The following is a 23805-nucleotide window of genomic DNA, read 5'->3' on the forward strand; positions in this document are numbered from 1 at the left end:
AGAAACTAAGAAAAACTTTTTTTTTTCAAAATTTTTAGCCTTTTTTTTTTAGGAAAAAATAAAAAACCCAGAAGTGATTAACTGCTTGCTGCCTGCCCACCATCAAATGACGGCGGGGCGGTGCAGCTTTCGTTGTGGGACGCCGTCATATGAGCGATCGCTGCCGCGCCCTGTTGCTAGGACACGGTGCGGCCCCGATCTCTGCATGTGTTCGGCTGTGTCCAATCACAGCCGGTCACATGTAAACAAGGAAGTTCCATTGATCGGCTCTCCTCGCCTCACACTGACAGAGTGTGAGGAGAGGAGAGCCGATCAGCGGCATCTTCTCACAGGGGACATGTAGGAATGTAATCAGTGCCCTGATTACAATAAATAAATACAGTGTCACAAACAGTGCCCACCAATGCCAGCATATAGTGCCCACCAGTGGCAGCAATCAGTGCCCACCGCTGCCCACAAGCACCACCAATAAGTGTCCATCAGCGATGTCAGTCAGTGCTGGCAATCAGTGCCGCTTATCAGTGCTGTCCATCAATGCCCATTACTGCTGTCGATCAATTCCCATCAGTGTCGCCCATCTGTACCGCCTATCCGTGCCACCTATCCATTCCCATCAGTGCTGCCTATTTGTGCCCATCAGTGCCACCCAACAGTGCCCATCAGTTCCGCCTATCAGTGCGGCATATTAGTGCCACCTCATCAATACCCACCAGTTCAGCCTATCAGTGTCACCTCATCAGCGCACATCAGTGAAGGCGAAAAATTACTTAGTTACAAAATTTACTGACAGAAAAAAAGTTAAAAGAAAAACATTTTTTTTTTCCAAAATTTTTGGTCTTTTTTTTTGTAAAAAAATAAAAAACCCAGCAGTGATTAAATACCACCAAAAGAAAGCTCTATTTGTGTGAAGAAAATGATAAAAAATCTGTTTTGGTACAGTGTTGTATGACTGCGCAATTGTCATTCAAAGTGTGAAAGCTGAAAATTGGCCTGAGCAGGAGGGGGGTAAATGTGCCCGTTAGTGAAGTGGTTAAAGCGGAGTTCCATCGTTTTTGGTTTTTTTTAGATTCAGCAGCTACAAATACTGTAGCTGCTGACTTTTAAGATATGGACACTTACCTGTCCAGGGCGCCCGCGATGTCAGCACCTGAAGCCGATCTGTCCCTCGGTCGCTGCCGCCGCCATCTTCGGTAAGGGAATCAGGAAGTGAAGCCTTGCGGCTTCACTTCCTGGTTCCCTACTGCGCATGCGCGAGTCGCGCTGCGCGTTCCCACTGGTCCCTGCTGTCTCCTGGGACCTGTGTGTCTCCCAGAATACAGCGGGGTGGAGTGGCGTAGACCCCTGTGGGTGGCTCGTGTATCTATTCCCGGAAGTGGGAGCAAAATACCTGTATTAGGCCCCTTTCACACTGGGGCTGGAGGTGCGTCAACGGTAAAGCGCCGCTATTATTAGCGGCCCTTTACCGTCGTTTTAGCGGCGGTATTCGTCCGATAGCGGGGGCGGTTTTTCCTCCCCGCTAGCGGCCGAGAAAGGGTGAAAAAACATTGCAAAGCGCCACCGCTCCTTCTCCGCTCCAAAGATGCTGCAAGCAGGACTTTTTTTTTGCGTCCAGCCAGCGCACACTGGAGACAAAGCGGCTGTTTCGGGTCGGTTTGCAGACGCTATTTTTAGTGCAATAGCGCCTGCAAACCGCCCCAGTGTGAAAGGGGTCTTAGACAGGTATCTGCTCCCCCCTGAAAGGTGCCAAATGTGACACCGGGGGGGGGGGGGGGGGGGGTTTCGAAAAGCGGAAGTTCCATTTTTAGGTCATGAAAATGTAATTCTTCCAAAAATTGGGGTTTGAGAGAACACTGTGCGAATGCAGCGTGACATAAAGTGTTGCTGCAATCTGAATTTTATTCTCCGGGGTCTCTGTTAAAAATATATATTTAAAAGTTTCAGGGTTCAAAGTAATTTTCTAGCAAAAAAAAATACAGGTTTTACCTTGTAAGCAACAATTGTCAGGAAAAGTCATGAAGGGGTTAAACCAAATGTGACATACACTTCCATAGAATAGGGGAGGGGATTGGTTTCAGGTAAACAAATATTTGGCAGCCCCCTTCACACAGGAAACAAAACATTCCCATCACAGCTCTCCCCACCACACCTCTCTGTACTGCCTATAGAGGAGACAAGATGGCGGAGCCCTTCCCTGGATTTTACCTCACGGTTCATTCCCACAGAGAGGGGAGGGGCGTCCTCTTCCCGCCTATTCCCCCTCCTTAGATGGGTATGGCGAGGGGGCGGAGCCTTGTGTGAGGGAAGCGCGAGTCACGTATTTCCTCTACAGAGGAGCATTGAAGGGGGCGGAGCCTGTGTGAGCTGTGAAGCCTATCCACTGTGTAGAGGAGCACGGTGGGAGGCGGAGCCTTTTTTAAATGGTGCCTTTCTATAGAGGAGCATTGCTGCGGGGGCGGAGCCTGCTGTCAAAAGTGCGGGATCCGCTTGTTTCCTCCATAGAGAATGACTGGGGGGGGCGGAGCCTTGGTCAGTTGTCGTAAATTGTAAGAAGCTCTGAGCGCCATTTTTGGTGTAAGGGATGGGGGATGGGAATGCAAAGAATATGGGTAAAGAGGTGTAGGGGGAGGGGAGTTCTGCAAGGAGGTAAGCTTGGTGCTGCACACACACACAGGGATATCACAACTGAGATTAAAGCAATAGATGGAGGTGACCCTTTGCATGAGCCCAGGGGGTCAGGGACACGCCCCCTTGATTTGTGTGAGCCCAGGGGGTCAGGGACACGCCCCTCGATTTGAGTGAGCCCAGGGGGTCAGGGACACGCCCCTTGATTTGAGTGAGCCCAGGGGGTCAGGGACACGCCCCCTTGATTTGTGTGAGCCCAGGGAGTCAGGGACACGCCCCCTTCATTTGAGTAAGCCCAGGGGGTCAGGGACACGCCCCCTTGATTTGTGTGAGCCCAGGGGGTCAGGGACACGCCCCCTTGATTTGTGTGAGCCCAGGGGGTCAGGGACACGCCCCTCGATTTGAGTGAGCCCAGGGGGTCAGGGACACGCCCCCTTGATTTAAGTGAGCCCAGGGGGTCAGGGACACGCCCCTCGATTTGAGTGAGCCCAGGGGGTCAGGGACACGCCCCCTTGATTTAAGTGAGCCCAAAGGATCAGGGCAGTGGCGGAATTACCGGGGTCGCAACAGTTGCAGTTGCATTCCACCACTGTGGGGGGGGGGGCCAGCGGGGTTGCTCTTCACACACGCGGAGATCGTTTGTCATATAACAATAGCACAGAGAGACACCGGCGGCGGCATTAATGTTCACGGGAGGGGGGAGAAGGGGGAGCCGTGAGATCAGCTGTGTGTCCTCTCTCATCCGTGCGGCATTAATGTTCTATTTGTCGGTCCTCTCTGGCACGGATGAGAGAGGACTGACAAATAGAACATTAATGCCGCCGCCGGTGTCTCTCTGTGTTATATGACACACGATCTCCACTCAGAGCCGTGCTGTCCGGCACTGATGGGATCTAATAGCATTCACTGTGATGGGCACTGATAGAAGGCACTGATGAGCACTGATAGAAGGCACTGACTGATGAGCACTAATAGAAGGCACTGATGGGCACTGATAGAAGGTACTGATGAGCACTGATAGAAGGTACTCATGGGCACTGATAGAAGGCACTGATGGGCACTGATGAGCACTGATAGAAGGTACTGATGGGCACTGATAGAAGGCACTGATAGAAGGCACTGATGAGCACTGATAGAAGGCACTGATGAGCACTGATAGAAGGCACTGATGAGCACTGATAGAAGGCACTGATAGAAGGTACTGATGAGCACTGATAGAAGGCACTCATGGGCACTGATAGAAGGCACTGATGAGCACTGATAGACGGCACTGATGAGCACTGATAGAAGGCACTGATGAGCATTGATAGACGGCACTGATGAGCATTGATGGGCACTGATGAGCACTGATAGACGGCACTGATGAGCACTGATAGAAGGCACTGATGAGCACTGATAGAAGGCACTGATGAGCACTGATAGAAGGCACTGATGAGCATTGATAGACGGCACTGATGAGCATTGATGGGCACTGATGAGCACTGATAGACGGCACTGATGAGCACTGATAGACGGCACTGATGAGCACTGATAGAAGGCACTGATGAGCACTGATAGAAGGCACTGATGAGCACTGATAGAAGGCACTGATAGAAGGCACTGATGGGCACTGATGAGCACTGATAGAAGGCACTGATGAGCACTGATAGAAGGCACTGATGAGCACTGATAGAAGGCACTGATGAGCACTGATGGGCACTGATAGGCAGCACTGATGGGCACTGATAGATGGCACTGATGATTGGGGCACTGATTATCAGTGTAAACAATTTACTGACATTCTTGACAGTTAACGGCAGTCCTTTCCTCACACAGACACAGCGTGTGAGGAAAGAGCTGTGGATAACCAGCAAGTCTGTTTACATGTGATCAGCTGACATCACATGGGAAAGGGCTGATGTGATTGCGCTGGATGCATGTCCCAGAGGTCATGCAGGAAGCATGGTTTTGGGAGGATGTCCAAAATTGGAAGCCCGGGGCTCGGATGGAAGGGGGGCCCATCATGGTTTCTTGCACCGGGGCCCTGAAGGTTCTAGTTACGCCTCTGGATCAGGGACACACCCCCTTGATTTGAGTGAGCCCAGGGACACACCCCCTCGATTTTAGTGAGCCCAGGGGGTCAGGGACACGCCCTTTCAATTTGTGTGAGCTCAGGTGGTTAGGGACATGCCCCCTCGATTTGAGAGAGCCCAGGGGGTCAGGGACATGCCCCCTCGATTTGTGAGCCCAAGCGATCAAGGACACACACCCTCAATTTGAGTGACCTCAGGGGGTCAGAGACACGCCCCCTTGATTTATGTGAGCCCAGGGGGTAAGGAAAACGCCCCTCAATTTGAGTGAGCCCAGGGGGTCAGGGACACGCCCCTTCATTTAAGTGAGCCTAGGGGGTCAGGGACACGCCCCCTTGATTTGTGTGAGCCCAGGGGGTCAGGGACACGCCCCTTCATTTGAGTAAGCCCAGGGGGTCAGGGACACGCCCCCTTGATTTAAGTGAGCCCAGGGGGTCAGGGACACGCCCCTTCATTTAAGTGGGGTCAGGGACACGCCCCCTTCATTTGAGTGAGCCCAGGGGGTCAGGGACACGCCCCCTCGATTTGAGAGAGCCCAGGGGGTCAGGGACAAGCCCCCTCGAATTGTGTGAGGTCAGGGACACGCCCCTTCAATTTGTGTGAGCCCAGGGGGTCAGGGACAAGCCAAAGATACGCCCTCTTTATTTGTGGGGGTCAGGGACACGCCCCCTCAATTTGAGAGAGCCCAGGGGGTCAGGGATATGCCCCCTCGATTTGTGTGAGCCCGGGGGTACAGGGACACGCCCCCTCGATTTGTGTGAGGCCAGAGCTACGCCCTCTTTGTTTGGGGGCAGGGACACGCCCCCTTGATTTGAGTGAGGTCAGGGACACGCCTCTTCAACTTGTGTGAGCCCAGGGGGTCAGGGACACGCCCCCTTGATTTGAGTGAGCCCAGGGGGTCAGGGGCACGCCCCTTGATTTGAGAGAGCCCAGGGGGTCAGGGACACGCCCCTCAATTTGAGTGAGCCCAGGGGGTCAGGGACACGCCCCTTCATTTGAGTGAGCTCAGGGGGTCAGGGACACGCCCCCTTGATTTGAGTAAGCCCAGGGGGTCAGGGACATGCCCCCTTGATTTGTGTGAGCCCAGGGGGTCAGGGACATGCCCCTTCATTTGAGTGAGCCCAGGGGGTCAGGGACACGCCCCCTCGATTTGTGTGAGCCCAGGGTGTCAGGGATACGCCCTTTTCATTTATGTGAGCCCAGGGTGTCAGGGACACGCCCCCTCGATTTGAGTGAGCCCAGGGGGTCAGGGACACGCCCCCTCGATTCGAGTGAGCCCAGGGGGTCAGGGACACGCCCTCGATTTGAGTGAGCCCAGGGGGTCAGGGACATGCCCCTTGATTTCAGTGAGCCCAGGGGATCAGGGACACGCCCCCTTGATTTGTGTGAGCCCAGGGGGTCAGGGACACGTCCCCTTGATTTAAGTGAGCCCAGGGGGTCAGGGACACGCCCCTCGATTTGAGAGAGCCCAGGGGGTCAGGGACACGCCCCTCAATTTGAGTGAGCCCAGGGGGTCAGGGACACGCCCCTACATTTGAGTGAGCCCAGGGGGTCAGGGACACGCCCCCTTGATTTGACTGAGCTCAGGGGGTCAGGGACATGCCCCCTCGATTTGAGTGAGTCCAGGGGGTCAGGGACACGCCCCTTCATTTAAGTGAGCCTAGGGGGTCAGGGACACGCCCCCTTGATTTGTGTGAGCCCAGGGGGTCAGGGACACGCCCCTTCATTTGAGTAAGCCCAGGGGGTCAGGGACACGCCCCCTTGATTTGAGTGAGCCCAGGGGGTCAGGGACACACCCCTTCATTTAAGTGGGGTCAGGGACAAGCCCCCTTCATTTGAGTGAGCCCAGGGGGTCAGGGACATGCCCCCTCGATTTGAGAGAGCCCAGGAGGTCAGGGACACGCCCCCTCGAATTGTGTGAGGTCAGGGACACGCCCCTTCAATTTGTGTGAGCCCAGGGGGTCAGGGACAAGCCAGAGATACGCCCTCTTTATTTGTGGGGGTCAGGGACACGCCCCTTCAACTTGTGTGAGCCCAGGGGGTCAGGGACACGCCCCCTTGATTTGAGTGAGCCCAGGGGGTCAGGGACACGCCCCTCGATTTGAGAGAGCCCAGGGGGTCAGGGACACGCCCCTCAATTTGAGTGAGCCCAGGGGGTCAGGGACACGCCCCTTGATTTGAGTGAGCCCAGGGGGTCAGGGACACGCCCCTCGATTTGAGAGAGCCCAGGGGGTCAGGGACACGCCCCTCAATTTGAGTGAGCCCAGGGGGTCAGGGACACGCCCCTTCATTTGAGTGAGCCCAGGGGGTCAGGGACACGCCCCCTTGATTTGAGTAAGCCCAGGGGGTCAGGGACACGCCCCCTTGATTTGTGTGAGCCCAGGGGGTCAGGGACATGCCCCTTCATTTGAGTGAGCCCAGGGGGTCAGGGACACGCCCCCTCGATTCGTGTGAGCCCAGGGTGTCAGGGATACGCCCTTTTAATTTGTGTGAGCCCAGGGTGTCAGAGACACGCCCCCTCGATTTGAGTGAGCCCAGGGGGTCAGGGACACGCCCCTCGATTTGAGTGAGCCCAGGGGGTCAGGGACACGCCCCTTGATTTCAGTGAGCCCAGGGGGTCAGGGACACACCCCCTTGATTTGTGTGAGCCCAGGGGGTCAGGGACACGCCCCCTTGATTTAAGTGAGCCCAGGGGGTCAGGGACACGCCCCTCGGTTTGAGAGAGCCCAGGGGGTCAGGGACACGCCCCTCAATTTGAGTGAGCCCAGGGGGTCAGGGACACGCCCCTTCATTTGAGTGAGCCCAGGGGGTCAGGGACACGCCCCCTTGATTTGACTGAGCCCAGGGGGTCAGGGACACGCCCCTTGATTTGTGTGAGCCCAGGGGGTCAGAGACATGCCCCTTCATTTGAGTGAGCCCAGGGGGTCAGGGACACGCCCCCTCGATTTGAGTGAGCCCTGGGGGTCAGAGACACACCCCCTCGATTTGTGTGAGCCCAGGGTGTCAGGGATACGCCCTTTTAATTTGTGTGAGCCCAGGGTGTCAGGGACACGCCCCTTCATGTGAGTGAGCCCAGGGTGTTAGGGACACGCCCCCTCGATTTAAGTGAGCCCAGGGGGTCAGGGACATGCCCCTCGATTTGAGTGAGCCTAGGGGCTCAGGGACATGCCCCCTTGATTTGTGTGAGCCCAGGGGGTCAGGGACACACCCCTCGATTTGAGTGAGCCCAGGGGGTCAGGGACACGCCCCCTTGATTTAAGTGAGCCCAAGGGATCAGAGACACGCCCCCTTGATTTGAGTGAGCCCAGGAACTTACCCCCTTGATTTGTGTGAGCCCAGGGTGTTAGGGATACGGCCTTTTAATTTGTGTGAGCCCAGGGTGTCAGGGACACACCCCCTCGATTTGAGTGAGCCCAGGGGGTCAGGGACATGCCCTTTCAATTTGTGTGAGCTCAGGTGGATAGGGACACGCCCCCTCGATTTGAGAGAGCCCAGGGGGTCAGGGACACGCCCCCTCTTATTGTGTGAGGTCAGGGACACGCCCCTTCAATTTGTGTGAGCCCAGGGGGTCAGGGACACACACCCTCAATTATAGAGAGCCCAGGGGGTCAGGTCAGGGACACGCCCCCTCGATTTGTGTGAGGTCAGAGATACGCCTCTTTGTTTGGGGTCAGGGACATGCCCCCTCGATTTGAGTGAGGTCAGGGACACGCCCCTTCAACTTGTGTGAGCCCAGGGGGTCGGGGACACGCCCCTTGATTTGAGTGAGCCCAGGGGGTCAGCGACATGCCCCCTCGATTTGTGTGAGGTCAGAGATACGCCCTCTTTATTTGTGGGTGGTCAGGGATACGCCCCCTCGATTTGAGTGAGGTCAGGGACACGCCCCCTTAATTTGAGTAAGCCCAGGAGGTCATGGACACGCCCCTTCAATGCACTACTCCTCCCACTGACACCAAGGATGGGGAATTATTTTTCTACCCCCAATGGCCACAGTCCGGCCCCCTAAATTCTGAAGGACAATAAACTGGCCCCCTTAGAAAATGTAGAGCCCCCCCCACAATAAACCCCTCTGGAGTCTGGAAGTCGGAGACCAGGCTGAGGACAATGCTGGAAAGTTTTTTGTTTTCGTTTTTTTTGTTTGTTTGTTTTTAATGCATAACCTAAAATAAGTGTTTTTATTTTGCTAATGTTACTAATTAAAGTATACTATTTTTATTTTTAGGTTTGGTAAATGATTATGTGTTTACAATCGTAGCAGCCATTGTGTTGCCGGCTGGAAATCCCGAGCCGCTCACAGCCTTTACTTTCCGGTCACTTAGCAACGATGTCAACAGCACCCCGGCAACCTATTTAACAGTGCAAGAGACAGAAAATATACATGAACTTTGCTTGGATCATCTCACACACACACGTGAAATTAAAGGATTTGTATGCGGGTTCTGGAAGGAAGTGATGCCAGTCACAGTCACAGGATCCTGGGTAAGGGTATTCCTTCTTCTTGTCATAAAGAATTCTCCGATGCAACGAAACTGACACTCATATTTAGAGGACGTAATGTGACACAGATCTCCCCATTTAGAATATCTTTCCAAAGAATTGTGTTATTTCGTTATCCTTTTATTATTTGTGGGGGACGGGGGACAGCAGAGGAAGTATTGGCATCATTAACTACTTCAGTACCGGGCACTGTCACCCCCTTCCTACCCAGGCCAATTTTTAGATTTCAGCGCTGTCATTGAATGACAATTGCGCGGTCATGCAACAATGTAACCAAATTAAATCTTTATCATTTTTTTTTTGAGACAGATAGAACTTTCTTTTAATGGTATTTTTTAGGGATGCACCGATACCATTTTTTTTTTTACGAGTACCGATACTCTTTTTTTAGTACTCAACCGATACCAATTACCGATATCTACCGCAACTGTTTTGTTTTCACATCAGCAATGGTACAAAGCATTGGAAAGTTTTTTACAAATGAAATAAAGAGATTGTTTTTTTTTAATTTTGCGCTTTTTCAATGTGAAATATGTAAATATATGTTAATATATATGTGTAAAAATATTCACTAACAAAGCAAACAAAAAAAAAAGTTTTAATTGTTTATCGTTTATAAAATAGACGCGAACAAAAAAAAGCAGGAAAATAATTAAATGGATGGCACAGTGGCGACGTTTGCTGGCACAGTGGCGACGTTTGCTGGCACAGTGGCGACAATTGATGGGCACAGTGGCTGCGCTTGGCACAGTGGCAACAATTAAAGGGCACAGTGGCTGCGTTCGATGGCACAGTGGCGACAATTGTTGGGCACAGTGGCTATGTTTGATGGCACAGTGGCGACAATTGATGGGCACAGTGGCTGCACAGTGGCGACATTTGCTGGCACAGTGGCGACAATTGATGTGCACAGTGGCTGCATTTGGCACAGTGGCAACAATTAAAGGGCACAGTTCCTGCGTTTGCTGGCACAGTGGTGACAATTGATGAGCACAGTGGCTGCATTTGATGGCACAGTGGCGGCATTTGCTGGCACAGTGGCGACAATTGATGGGCACAGTGGCTGCATTTGATGGCACAGTGGCGACAATTGATGGGCACAGTGGCTGCACAGTGACGACGTTTGCTGGCACAGTGGCAACAATTGATGGGCACAGTGGCTGCGTTTGGCACAGTGACAACAATTAAAGGGCACAGTGGCTGCGTCTAATGGCACAGTGGCTGCATTTGATGGCACAGTGGTGACATTTGCTGGCACAGTGGCGACAATTGATGGGCACAGTGGCTGCGTTTGGTACAGTGGCAACAATTAAAGAGCACAGTGGCTGCGTTTGATGGCACAGTGGCGGCGTTTGCTGGCACAGTGGCGACAATTGTTGGGCACAGTGGCTGTGTTTGATGGCACAGTGGCGACAATTGATGGGCACAGTGGCGACGTTTGCTGGCACAGTGGCGACAATTGATGGACACAGTGGCTGCGTTTGGCACAGTGGCAACAATTAAAGGGCACAGTTCCTGCATTTGATGGCACAGTGGGGACAATTGATGGGCACAGTGGCGACGTTTGCTGGCACAGTGGCGACAATTGATGGACACAGTGGCTGCGTTTGGCACAGTGGCAACAATTAAAGGGCACAGTTCCTGCATTTGATGGCACAGTGACGACAATTGATGGGCACAGTGGCGACGTTTGCTGGCACAGTGGCGACAATTGATGGACACAGTGGCTGCGTTTGGCACAGTGGCAACAATTAAAGGGCACAGTTCCTGCGTTTGATGGCACAGTGGCAGCGTTTGCTGGCACAGTGGCGACAATTGTAGGGGCACAGTGGCTGCATTTGATGGCACAGTTGTGGCGTTTTAATGGGGGTTTTTTCAGATTTTTTCAGTTTGTTTGCGCCCCCACCACTGATTTATATATATATGTCCCGGTTGGTTCCTCAAAAGTGGTTATTCCGTGCCAGTGCTAGATATACAAAGTGTATAGCACCCAAACATGTATCTAGCACTGGCACGGAATAACCACTTTTGAGGAACCAACTGGGACATTTATATATATATATATATATATATATATATATATATATATATAAATATAAATGTTAAGTACCATTATAAATATAAATGTTAAGTACCATAATAAAAAAAATGTTGCCTTATCAGCTTTTCCTGTGTGTCTAACTTACCAGAAGTCACAGGTGTTCTTCTACTTCAGCAAGTGATGTTTCGTTGCCTCCCTCTTGGTACACTCGTCCGCAGCAAGCGGACTTCGGTGGGTGTAAAAAGATGTCCGCTTGCCGACTTCTAAGTCTAAGCCTTACTGCGGACGAGAGTACCAAGATGGCGGCGACGGAACGTCACTTCCGTGCCGTCCCTCCTCTCCAGGAAGTGACATCTCGCTGGCCGAGACGGACGGACTGCGGGTCTGTCTCGGCCAGCATCTCGGCCAGCATTCGCGACCCCCTGGAGAATGGGCAATCGACCCCCCAGGGGGTCGCGACCCCCGGGTTGAGAACCGCTGGGTTAAACAGAGGAACATTTGTTCATCCCTTTGATCTGCAGATGAAGAAACAGAAATATACAAAAAGAAACAATGTTTCTTTTTATTTTAGTGTTTCAGTGGCTGAGCAATGTTGTTAATAAACATCTGCTTTTTTAAATTTTTTTTACAGCTCCAATTACCGGAACTTCTTTAACAGGGGAGACCCACTGACAGCTCAAAGAACCAAGCCTGAAAGTATCAGTTTCAGGTATCGGTGCATTTGCACGAGTACCGATACTTGTGCAAATACTTGGTATCGATACCGATACGGTGCAACCCTAGTATTTAGTCACTACAGGGTTTTTATTTTTTTGCTAAATAAATGATAAAAAACAAAACAAAAATTAAAATAAAAAAAAAACATTTTTCTTAGCTTCTGTTATAACATTTTGCAAATAAGTAATTTTTCTCCTTCACTGATGGGCACTGATGAGGCGGCACCCGTGGGCACCGATAAGCTGCCCTGATGGGCACTGACGTGTTTGCACTGATGATCAGTGCCCTGATTACCAGTGTGAACAGTGTACTGACCAGCAGTGGCCGGTCTATAAGGGGCGCAGGGATGCTGCCCCCCTCCTAATTTCCATGTGGGGCGCCGGACTCATAGGTTTCTATGAGGTTTTTTTTTTTTGCAAGCTCATAATTAGAGCCTAAGGCTCTAATTGGCTTCAAAAAAGGTCAGGCTCGGGGCGCAGGAACCCACCCACTTGTGACATTAGCGATTTAGGCTCCGTTTCCACTTGTGCAACTTGTCCTGCGACTTGGGACTGCAAAGTCCCATGACAAGTCGTTCTCCCATGATTTCCAAAGAGTTCCGTTCATATCTGTGCGACTTCAAGTCGCAGCGACTACAAAGTGGTCCCTGCACTACTTTGGTCCCACTTTGATGCAACTTAAGGTCCGGGGGGGGGAGGCGGGGCAGAGTCCTGCTGTCTGTGTCAATGGACGCAGCAGCAGGACACGGAAGCGCACCCGCACGAGTGCCCCCCAGAGACAGCAGCTCTCCAATGGGGCACTCGAGAAGAGGAGGAGCCAAGAGCCGCGGAGGGACCCTAGAATAGGAGGATCGGGGCCACTCTGTGCAAAACCAACTGCACAGAGGAGGTAGGTATTACATGTTTGTTTTTTGTTTTTTAAACCACTTCCGGGCCGCCGCACGCCGATATACGTCCTAACTTTGAAGAGTAATATTTTTGTTATTGCAGCAGCTAGCTGCTATAACCCCGGTATCCTCTTCTTCGGTGGGCGGTCTGGTAGTGGTCTCTGCGGCAGATTCGCCGCAAGATCGCTTTTATCGACGGCGGGAGAGGGCCCCCCCCCTGCTGCTCTCTGGTGCCCTCCGCTGCTTACCGGAGCTGTCTGTAGCGGCAGAGGCGACCGGATGTTTTTTTTTCCTGAAGATGGCCCCCACCCGTCTCCATACCATTGCATGGTGGAAGTGACGTCAAAGGGCCATGTTTTTTATTTTTATTTATTTTTTCAAATGAAAATTTTTTTTTTTTTTTTATGGCATTTTAGTGTAAATATGAGATCTGATGTCTTTTTGACCCCAGATCTCATATTTAAGAGGTCCTGTCATGCTTTTTTTCTATTACAAGGGATGTTTACATTCCTTGTAATAGGAATAAAAGTGACACAATTTTTTTTTAAAGAACAGTGTACAAATAAAAAACAAAAGGTAAAATAAATAAGGAAAAAAAAAAATTTAAACGCACATTTTTTTTTTTAAATGTGTAAAAATAAATAAAATCATGTAAAATAAATAATAAAAATAATAAAAAAAAAACAAAAAACGACGAGCTCGCGCGCAGAAGCGAACGCATACGTGAGTAGCGCCCGCATATGAAAACGGTGTTCAAACCACACATGTGAGGTATCGCTGCAATCGGTAGAGCGAGAGCAATAATTCTAGCCCTAGACCTCCTCTGTTACTCAAAACATGCAACCTGTAGAATTTTTTAAACGTCGCCTATGGAGATCTTTAAAGGTAAAAGTTTGTCGCCATTCCACGAGCGGGCGCAATTTTGAAGCGTGACATGTTGGGTATCAATTTTCTCAGCGTAACATCATCTTTCACAATATAAAAAAAAAATTGGGCTAACTTTACTGTTGTCTTATTTTTTTAATTTAAAAAAGTGTAAAAGTTTCCAAAAAAAGTGCGCTTGTAAGACCGCTGCGCAAATACGGTGTGACAGAAAGTATTGCAACGACCGCCATTTTAATTTTTAGGGTGTTAGAAAAAAAAAAGTATAATGTTTGGAGGGTTCTAAGTAATTTTCTAGCAAAAAAAAAACAGTTTTTAACTTGTAAACAACAAATCTCAGAAAGAGGTTCCGTCCTTAAGTGGTTAAAAGGATCCTTTCCATATCCTCCCCCCCCCCCACACCTTTATACTTACCTCACTTGAGTCCCTTGTAATCCTCATTGATCCAGCGCCGTGCCCTTCTGTAGCGGCTCTGTCACAGCTTGCATGGAGCAGGTAAATATAACATGTTCGTTATTTTATTTTATTTTTTTTAAAGGAGTAAGATAAGACTTTACAATCACTTTAAAGTATAACTAAAGGCAAAACTTTTTTTTCTTTTTTGGACATGGAGGAGATGGTTTAGAGCAGGGATATTCAAGTAGCGGAGCTTCAGCTGTTGCAAAACTACAAATCCCATCATGCCTCTGCCTCTGGGTGTCATGCTTGTGGCTGTCAGAGTCTTGCTATGCCCAATGGGACTTGTAGTTCTGTAACAACTGGAGATCTGCTAATTGCATATCCCTGGTTTAGAACCTCTGTCAGTTTTTATTGCTGTCTGTGTCCCGTTTACCATTATCATTGAGAGTGAAAGTAAAAGAAAGTCCCAAATTTTGGGTTGTCCCCAAAAAAAGTAATAGAGGGGAAATCTTCCAATGGGGACAGTAGTTTTGGTGACCTGGGCACCCCAAGGATATCCATTAAATTGCAGGAATTTCCTCTCACTTCCTGTTTGGCTATGGGGCAGGAAGTGAAGGGAAATCTCCGAAATGGGACACAGGTGGCGAAAAAACATCTGACGGAGGGGGGGTTAGGACCCTCCCTTACTCTATTCAAAATGAAAAAAAAAAAACGTTTTGCCCTTAGTTCTACTTTACGGTACCTACACATCCAAAATCCAGCTGTAGGATTTCTTGTTTTCTACAACATGATCAGTTAATAACTGAAATCCGTTTTTATTTCACCAACTTGTTTTCTCATTGTACAGACACATTTATATTTGTTTTAATGTGCATGGGGGTCAAAGCTATAATTGTAATAATCATAATAATAATTAAAAAAAAAAATATATATATATATATATACATATATATATATTTGTGTGTACGTTATCTGGTATGAGATATTGCGGGGTCATCGATCTTTGGGAGAACTTTATACCATTCCTGCTTTCATCAGGGAACCTAATATTTTAATAGCTTGGTTGTGGTTTTAAAATTGCATTTTGTAATTCTTTGTTATTTATTTAGATTTTTTTTAACAAAGAATAACTTATCCTTTAATGTTCCCCCCCAGCCAAAAACAGGCATTTAACCCTTGCAGTGCATGGGGAGCCCCGCTGCAAGGGTAGGTTTACGATTTCCCTGGAATTCAGCTTTAACCCCCTCCCCACCTACCGGCCCTTTAAGGGTTCTAGAAGCCGGAAGCTGAGGCAGGCGTTCGGGTCATGCCACCGCTGTGATTGGCTGTCACAGCGGTCACATAATTGGATAGCTCCCGATCGCTAGTATGCATCAGGAGCTTTCCGGTACATTCCGGCTACCATGTTGGGAGTGCACTTTCGGCGCGATAAGTAGTTTTAATAGGGCCGCATCTATGCATTAAGGTATATCAGTGGCGGCCCGTTCACTAGTGGCACACGGGCGCCGCCCCCCCTATCCATGCCTCCGGCCCCCTAATCTACATGCAGGGCGCCGGACGCATAAATTCCAATGTTTTTTGTTTTTTTTTAAGCACATGATTGGAGCCTGAGGCTCTAATAGGCTTCAAAAAAAAAAGGGTTGGCTCGGGGCGCAGAGTATTGCGCCCTGATCCCACCCAGTTGTGTGACAATAGCAAACAATAAATATTCGCTATTGTCACACTGATTTTCCTCCCAGACAATCAGGAAGTGTTGAAACCTGTTTCCCGATTGCCGAAAAGGAGAAGCGATCCTATTGGCCTAGGAGGAGGAGGGAGGAGATGAATGGCAGGAGGAGACACAGGTTAAGCCCAACCGACTGACCCACCAGGGATGGCTCACCTGCAGCGGCTCAGCCATCCAGCACTCCCTGGCTTGGACTGTGGAGGGAGGAGGAGGGGAAATCAGAGCCATCCCGGGCAGGACATCTGCCTCCTAAAGTAAGGAGGCCTTCCGCCTTCCTGTCCATCTCCCGCAGGGGGGGTGGGGGTGTTGCTGACGCTCCCCCCATTCATGTCCGTCTCCCGGGGACGGGACGGCCTTGCATTGCTTTGCCACCCCCCCTCCCAAATTATTCAGCCCCTTCTGCAACAGAGGTATATATGTGTGCGGTCGGCGCCAAGGGGTTGAATATAGGTGCAGCCTTCAGCATGGCTGAACAGCTGGCTATTGTTCAGAAGTAATTTTAACATCTCCTATTCCTGTGTTCCAAATAATACATCTGGTTTAATTAGGACATCAGATTGTAATGACTGAATTTTCTTCCCTCAGCTTCCAGACAAAACCATATTTTTCACCGTAAACCAAAATTGCCCTTCTGATCATCCCTGTGAGCCGGTTCATGTCTGAAGCAAACAGCTTGAAGCCTCTGGGCAACCATTGTTCATTCATGTTCTACAAAATTATTATTAAACCCCCCCCCCAGTATAACGCAAGTCACGGCTTTAATTCCCAAAGGAGGTTATGATTCATAATTCATGGTGTAATTCCAGTGGCTCAATGTTAACTATAGCATAATATATACAGTGGATATAAAAAGTCTACACACCCCTGTTAAAATGTCAGGTTTCTGTGATGTAAAAAAATTAGACAAAGAAATAATTTCAGATCCTTTTCCATCTTTAATGTGACCTCTAAACTGTACAACTCATTTGAAAAACAAACTGAAATCTTTTAGGGAGGGGAAGTAAAAATAAAATGCTAAAATAATGTGGTTGCATAAGTGTGCACACCCTCTTATAACTGGGGATGTAGCTGTGTTCGGAATTAAGCAATCACATTCAAACTCATGTTAAATAGGAGTCAGTACACACTGGCCATCATTTATATTGCCTCTGATTAACCCCAAATAAAGTTCAGCTGTTCCAGTAGGTCTTTCCTGACCTTTCCTTAGTCGCATCCTACAGCAAAAGCCATGGTCAGCAGAGAGCTTCCAAAGCATCAGAGGGATCTCATGGTTAAAAGGGATCAGTCAGGAGAAGGGTACAAAAGAATTCCCAAGGCATTAGATATACCATGGAACACGGGGAAGACAGTCATCATCAAGTGGAGAAAATATGGCACAACAGTGACAAGAACTGGACGTCCCTCCAAAATTGATGAAAAGACGAGCAGAAAACTTGTCAGGGAGGCTGCCAAGAGGCCTACAGCAATATTAAAGGAGCTGCAGGAATATCTGGCAAGTACTGGCTGTGTGGTACATGTGACAACAATCTCCCGTATTCTTCATATGTCTGGGCTATGGGGTAGAGTGACAGGATGGAAGCCTTTTCTTACCAAGAAAAACATCCAAGCCCGGCTAAATATTGCAGAAACACATCTGAAGTCTCCCAAAAGCATGTGGAGAAACGTGTTCTGGTCTGATAAAACCAAGGTTGAACTTTTTTGGCCATAATTCCCAAAAGATATGTTTGGCGCAAAAACAACACTGCACATCACCGAAAGAACACCATACCCACCGTGAAGCATGGTGGTGGCAGCATCATGCTTTGGGGCTGTTTTTCTTCAGCTGGAACAGGGGCCTTAGTCAAGGTAGAGGGAATTATGAACGGTTCCAAATACCAGTCAATATTGACACAAAATCTGCAGGCTTCTGCTAGAAAGCTGAACATGAAGGGGAACTTCATCGTTCAGCATAAAAACGACCCAAAACATACATCCAAATCAACAAAGGAATGGCTTCACCAGAAGAAGATTAAAATTTTGGAATGGCCCAGCCAGAGCCCAGACCTGAATCCCATTGAAAATCTGTGGGGTGATCTGAAGAGGGCTGTGCACAGGAGTTGCCCCCCGCAATCTGACATATTTGGAGTGTTTTTGCAAAGAAGAGCGGGCAAATATTGCCAAGTCAAGATGTACCATGCTGATAGACTCATACCCAAAAAGGCTGAGTGCTGTAATAAAATCAAAAGGTGCTTCAACAAAGTAATAGTGTAATGCCGCATACACACGATCGCACATTCCGACAACAAAATCCATTTTTTTTTTTTTTTCCGACGGATGTTGGCTCAAACTTGTCTTGCATACACACGGACACACAAATCTTGTCGGAAATTCCGAACATCAAGAGCACGGTGACGTACAACATGTACGACGAGCTGAGAAAAATTAAGTTTAATAGCCAGTGCGGCTCTTCTGCTTGATTCCGAGCATGCGTGGAACTTTGTGCTTTGGAATTGTCTACATATGATCGGAATTTACGGCAACGGATTTTGTTGTCGGAAAATTTGAGATCCAGGAAATTCCGACGGAAAATGTCCGATGGAGCCCACACGCGGTCGAAATTTCCGACAACTAGCTCCCATCGAACATTTGTTGTCGGAAAATCCTACCGTGTGTACAAGGCATAAAGGTGTGCACCTTATGCAACCATATTATTTATTTATTTTTTTATTTTTTTTACTTCCCTCCACCTAAAAGATTTCAGTTTGTTGTTCAACTGAGTTGTACAGTTTATAGGTCACATTAAAAGGTGGAAAAAGTTCTGAAACTATTTATCTTTGTCTCATTTTTTTACATCACACAAACCTGACATTTTAACAGGGGGGTGTAGACTTTTTATATCCACTGTAAATAACAATGCTTTATGCAGATGATTCAGAAGTATCTTTTGAAATACAATTTCAGTGGATCCTATTTTTTTTTTTTGATAGATGCAGCAATGTGCAAGATTAAATAACGTCCTTTCTTCCACAGTAAATTTGTGTGATAACTGTAATTTTTACTGCATTTAAACAATGGTCTTAAAAAAAGGACCACTTACCTAATGTCGAGGCTCCATGTGCATTGAATATTCCAATGTAAAGATTGTTGTATTACCGAGTACTGGTGCATGAATGTGAACATTTGCATCACTTGAGAATGCATGTTGGGGTCTGTGTCATGGGGCTTTTGCTTGCTTCAAACAGAAATTGAATTCCTATTAAAGTCTATAGCAGGGTTTTGCAACCGGGGTCAGGGCCGTTTTTAATGCAGGGCAAAAGGAGCAGCTGCCCTGGGCCCTGTCATTGTTGTGGGGCCCAAAGCAGCTGCCTCATACTTGCCTACTATCCTGGTTTAAATTCCCTCAATCCATTAAGATTTTAGTCCCATGCTGTGTCCCAATATCTCAGTGTGAAGTGCTGCTACTAATGCTGCCCAGTTCTGCCCTTTTGTTGTGTACAGATGACTCACCTGCAGACCCTGTGTTCATATGTAAATAGTGGTGGCATTCATATGTAAATAGCGGCGGCTGGCGGCATTGATATGCATATCTTGGCCCCCTGAGGTCATATCCATAGTAATCTCTAGCAGCCAATCAACAAGCATAAATCATGTGCTGTAACCTCTAGCAACTAATCGGTAAGCCGTAATGTGTGCTGTAACCTCTAGCAACCAGTTAGTGAGCGGTAATGATACACTGTAACCTCTAGCAACCAATCGCAATGCTGCCTGATCTGATTCAGTAAACTAATTTTGAGTCTAGCTGCTATGTGTCTATTTATTGTATATCTCAGAGCAGGTGGAGAGCGAAACTGCATGGGGGGGGGGGCCCCAAGAAAAGTTTTGCCCAGGGTCCAATTACCGGGGTGCCACGGTAAAATTACAGAAAATTCTGATACAGTCCGATGATTAAAGGTTCCCTGTGTTGCCTTCTGTGTATACGGAGCAGGGAGAGCACATCACCATTCCTCCTCCGGGGCTCTCTCCCCCCTCCCTGCTGCTATCTATGCTACTGCCTGCCAAACTGAAAGCTGTACAAGCCGACCGCTTGCGTCCTACCAACCAATGACACCATTGGTTGCTAAGGAAAGATCGGCCAGTGCACACAGCTTTCAGCTTTTCCAGCAGTAGTATAGATCAGGGATGGGAGTTCCTGAACGACTGGAGGGTCGTAGTTTGGGGACCCCTGGTATAGATAGCAACAGGGAGGGGGAGAGAGCCCTTTAATCATCGGACTGTATCAGGGCTTTCTGTAATACCTGGTACACACTACAAGTTTTGTTTTTTTTTTTCGGGTTGAACGCATAAAAACTGACAGCTCCAATCGGAGCCGCTATACTAACCATCCGAAGTCAGTACAGCGATCTCCCCCCCCCCGCTGAGCTGTTGTGTTCTGACAGGGGGACGCCCCCCGCCAGTACACTCCGATCAGCGCTCTCTGCCATTGGCTGAGAACGCTGATCCTGAATCGGATGGCTGCTGGTTTTCCAGCATGCACGTCCGACGGAACTCGGCCAAACGTCCGGCTTCTGTCGGACAGACCGATATACACACAGGACAAATGATAAAGGCAAAGTGGGGGGGGGGGGTGTTTAGGAGGAGGGGAGGATTTGTGCCAGAGGAGGAATTTGGTAGGGGGGAATAGTGGTAGGAGGTAGGGAGCATATTGAAGGGGGATTTTGTGCTAGGAAGGGGAAGGAAGATTTACAACCTACTGACTGCTTAACTCTGCCATAAAGGAGAAGTACAGCCAAAGCTCGTTTGGCTGTACTTCTCCTGTGGATCACAGCAGTGCAGTGTGTTCTGCACTCCTGTGACCCATTTTCAGCTGACAGCGGGCCGGAGCCCGCCGACGACTGACGTCACAGCGCCGCTGCAGACTCGGGCAGGATCGCGACAGTGAAGTCGGGATCCACCCACATGCCTGGACCGGCACTCGGCTCAGCCTGTCAGCGAGTCTCTGAGAGGCTGAACCGACCGCTCCCGCCCCCTCCACAGCCCAGCGCTCCAGTGAGCATAGGGGGGGGGGGGGTGTTGGAGCAAAGAGCCAGTTGACTAACAGTTAGTCAGTGTTAGAGCCGGTGGGGGACGGATGCAGCATTGGACCGATGCTGCATCCACCTAGGTGAGTATGATTTGAGGGGGGGAGTCTATACTTCTCTTTTAAAAACTACACTTTAGGGTTTTTCACACCGGGTCCAGTAACGCTCATTTTTTTTCACACCACACAAAAATGTGTTGCCTTTTGCAGTGCCATTCATTTTGGTGGTGCTCCAATTTAAAAATTAGGCCAGCACATTTTTTTTTTTTGCATGTTTCACTAGCATAGAGCAACCTAAATAAAAATGCAACTTGGACGCCCCTCCTTGTGTGAGCGAGCCCTCAGACTGGTGTGCCCCGGGATTGTGCGCAATTCTACAGGGTGCCTTATAAAGTGGTGTTCCGGCCGAAATTATACTTTTAAAATAAAAATACCCCTATAATACACAAGCTTAATGTATTCTAGTAAAGTTAGTCTGTAAACTAAGGTCTGTTTTGTTAGTTTATAGCAGTAGTTTGTTATTTTATAAACTTACAGCAGGCCGTTGCCATCTTAAGTGTGGGCATCTGAAGCCAGACTGTATTTCTTCCTGGATCTCATCCTTGCAGATCTCACACATGCTCAGTGCAGCACAAGCAGTGTAATAGGTTTCAGGTCAGGTTTCCATAGCAACAGCAGTGTCAGAGGAAGTTGCCGCCCCTTCCCAGAAGGCATTGCAAACAGGAAATGATGCGATGGGCCGCGGCCAGGGAGGAGGAAGTGAAAAATTAATACAGCAGATATACAGTAGGTGCTGAGAAAAAGGCAATTCAAACTATATAAGCGGTGTTACCCTAATATATCTCCAAACTATCAGTAGGACCCCAAGATACAGATTGCTTAATTTTTGTGCACATCTTGACCTTCCCAGTAAAAGTCAAACTTGAACCCCACCTCTCCCAAACCTCCCAAACCCCCATAGTGGAGAAGGAGGCCAAGCCACATAATAAAGAGCCAGTGGTGAGGCATAGGAGGGCATGGATTCAACCTTGACTTCAGCCGACCTGCCTATACCCAAGTGACATTACTCCACAGAAATCCACCTTCCACTCACCTGCAGACTACATACTAGTAACTTCATTGGTGTTGAAGGTGCATTACGTCTTCATGAATATTACATAGCCTGCAACTGAGAAATTGGCAGCTTCCCCCTTTGTATTTCCATGCAGGCATTTTGCAATGTTTACCGATTCCCTTTTGGCCAGCAATTTAACTCTTTGTATGTCATCACTTCTTTCTTTCAGTTCCCCAGCGGCTTTCATGGACACTTTCGAAGCCACATGCGCAATGACATCTGCCAGGAATACCGAATGGCGGCCAGGCCACCGCCACCCAAGGCCTTCGCCCAGCGAATTAATGTGAGTGGGTTGCGGCATGGCAAAGCTATGGAGTTGATTTATTAACCACTTGCCTACTGGCAGTAAGCCAGTAAATAAAATCAATGTCCTTTTTTTTTTACAACAAATAGAGATTTCTTTTGGTGTTATTTGATCACCTCTGTGGTTTTTATTTTTTGCACTATAAACAAAAAAGGCAGACAATTAAAAAAAGAAAAAAAAAAAAAAAATATATATATATATATATATATATATATATATATATATATATATATATATACATATAATTTTTTTAACTTTATGCTATAAAAATGTAAAAAAACAAATTTAGTCATCAGTTTAGGCTGATATGTATTCTGCTACATATTTTTGGTAAAAAAAAAAATTGCAAAAAAGCGTATATTGATTGGTTTGCGCAAAAGTTATAGCGTCTACAAAATAGGTTATAGATTTATGGCATTTTTATTATTTCTTTTTTCTTCGTAATGTTGGCGATCTGTGATTTTTAGCGGGACTGCGACATTGCGGCAAACAGATCAGACACCTAACTGACATTTTTGACACTTTTTTTTGGGGACCAGTGACACCAATACAATGGCCAGTGCTAAAAATATGCACTGTTATTGTACTAATGACATTGGCAGGGAAGGGGTTAACATCAGGGGCGATCAAGGGGTTAAATGTGTTCCCCGTTTGTGATTACTGAGACCTCTTTCACACTGGGGCATTTTTTAGGCGCTTTATTATTATTATACAGGATTTATATACAGTGGGGACGGAAAGTATTCAGACCCCCTTAAATTTTTCACTCTTCGTTATATTGCAGCCATTTGCTGAAATCATTTAAGTTCATTTTCTTCCTCATTAATGTACACACAGCACCCCATATTGACAGAAAAACACAGAATTGTTGACATTTTTGCAGATTTATTAAAAAATTAAAACTGAAATATCACATGGTCCTAAGTATTCAGACCCTTTGCTCAGTATTTAGTAGAAGCCCCTTTTGATCTAATACAGCCATGAGTCTTTTTGGGAAAGATGCAACAAGTTTTTCACACCTGGATTTGGGGATCCTCTGCCATTCCTCCTTGCAGATCCTCTCCAGTTCTGTCAGGTTGGATGGTAAACGTTGGTGGACGGACATTTTTAGGTCTCTCCAGAGATGCTCAATTGGGTTTAGGTCAGGGCTCTGGCTGGGCCATTCAAGAACAGTCACAGAGTTGTTGTGAAGCCATTCCTTTGTTATTTTAGCTGTGTGCTTAGGGTCATTGTCTTGTTGGAAGGTAAACCTTCGGCCCAGTCTGAGGTCCTGAGCACTCTGGAGAAGGTTTTCGTCCAGGATATCCTTGCACTTGGCCGCATTCATCTTTCCCTCGATTGCAACCAGTCGTCCTGTCCCTGCAGCTGAAAAACACCCCCACAGCATGATGCTGCCACCACCATGCTTCACTGTTGGGACTGTATTGGACAGGTGATGAGCAGTGCCTGGTTTTCTCCACACGTACCGCTTAGAATTAAGGCCAAAAAGTTC

The 23805-nt window shown here is 48.2% G+C and overlaps 1 protein-coding gene across 1 annotated transcript in view; it reads left to right on the forward strand.

The window, feature by feature from the left end:
* The first annotated feature begins 9002 nt into the window (after positions 1-9002).
* Positions 9003-23805, forward strand: part of CIMIP7 (ciliary microtubule inner protein 7) — a 57971-nt gene continuing 43168 nt past the window's right edge. Inside the window, exons 1-2 of the mRNA XM_073591785.1 lie at positions 9003-9170; positions 22179-22292. Of these exons, the coding sequence (XP_073447886.1) occupies positions 9144-9170; positions 22179-22292 (141 nt within the window). The 5' untranslated portion in view covers positions 9003-9143. The remainder of the gene's footprint in view (positions 9171-22178; positions 22293-23805) is intronic.

This window comes from Aquarana catesbeiana, linkage group LG07 (genome assembly GCF_042186555.1).
Source record: "Aquarana catesbeiana isolate 2022-GZ linkage group LG07, ASM4218655v1, whole genome shotgun sequence".
NCBI lineage: Eukaryota > Metazoa > Chordata > Amphibia > Anura > Ranidae > Aquarana > Aquarana catesbeiana.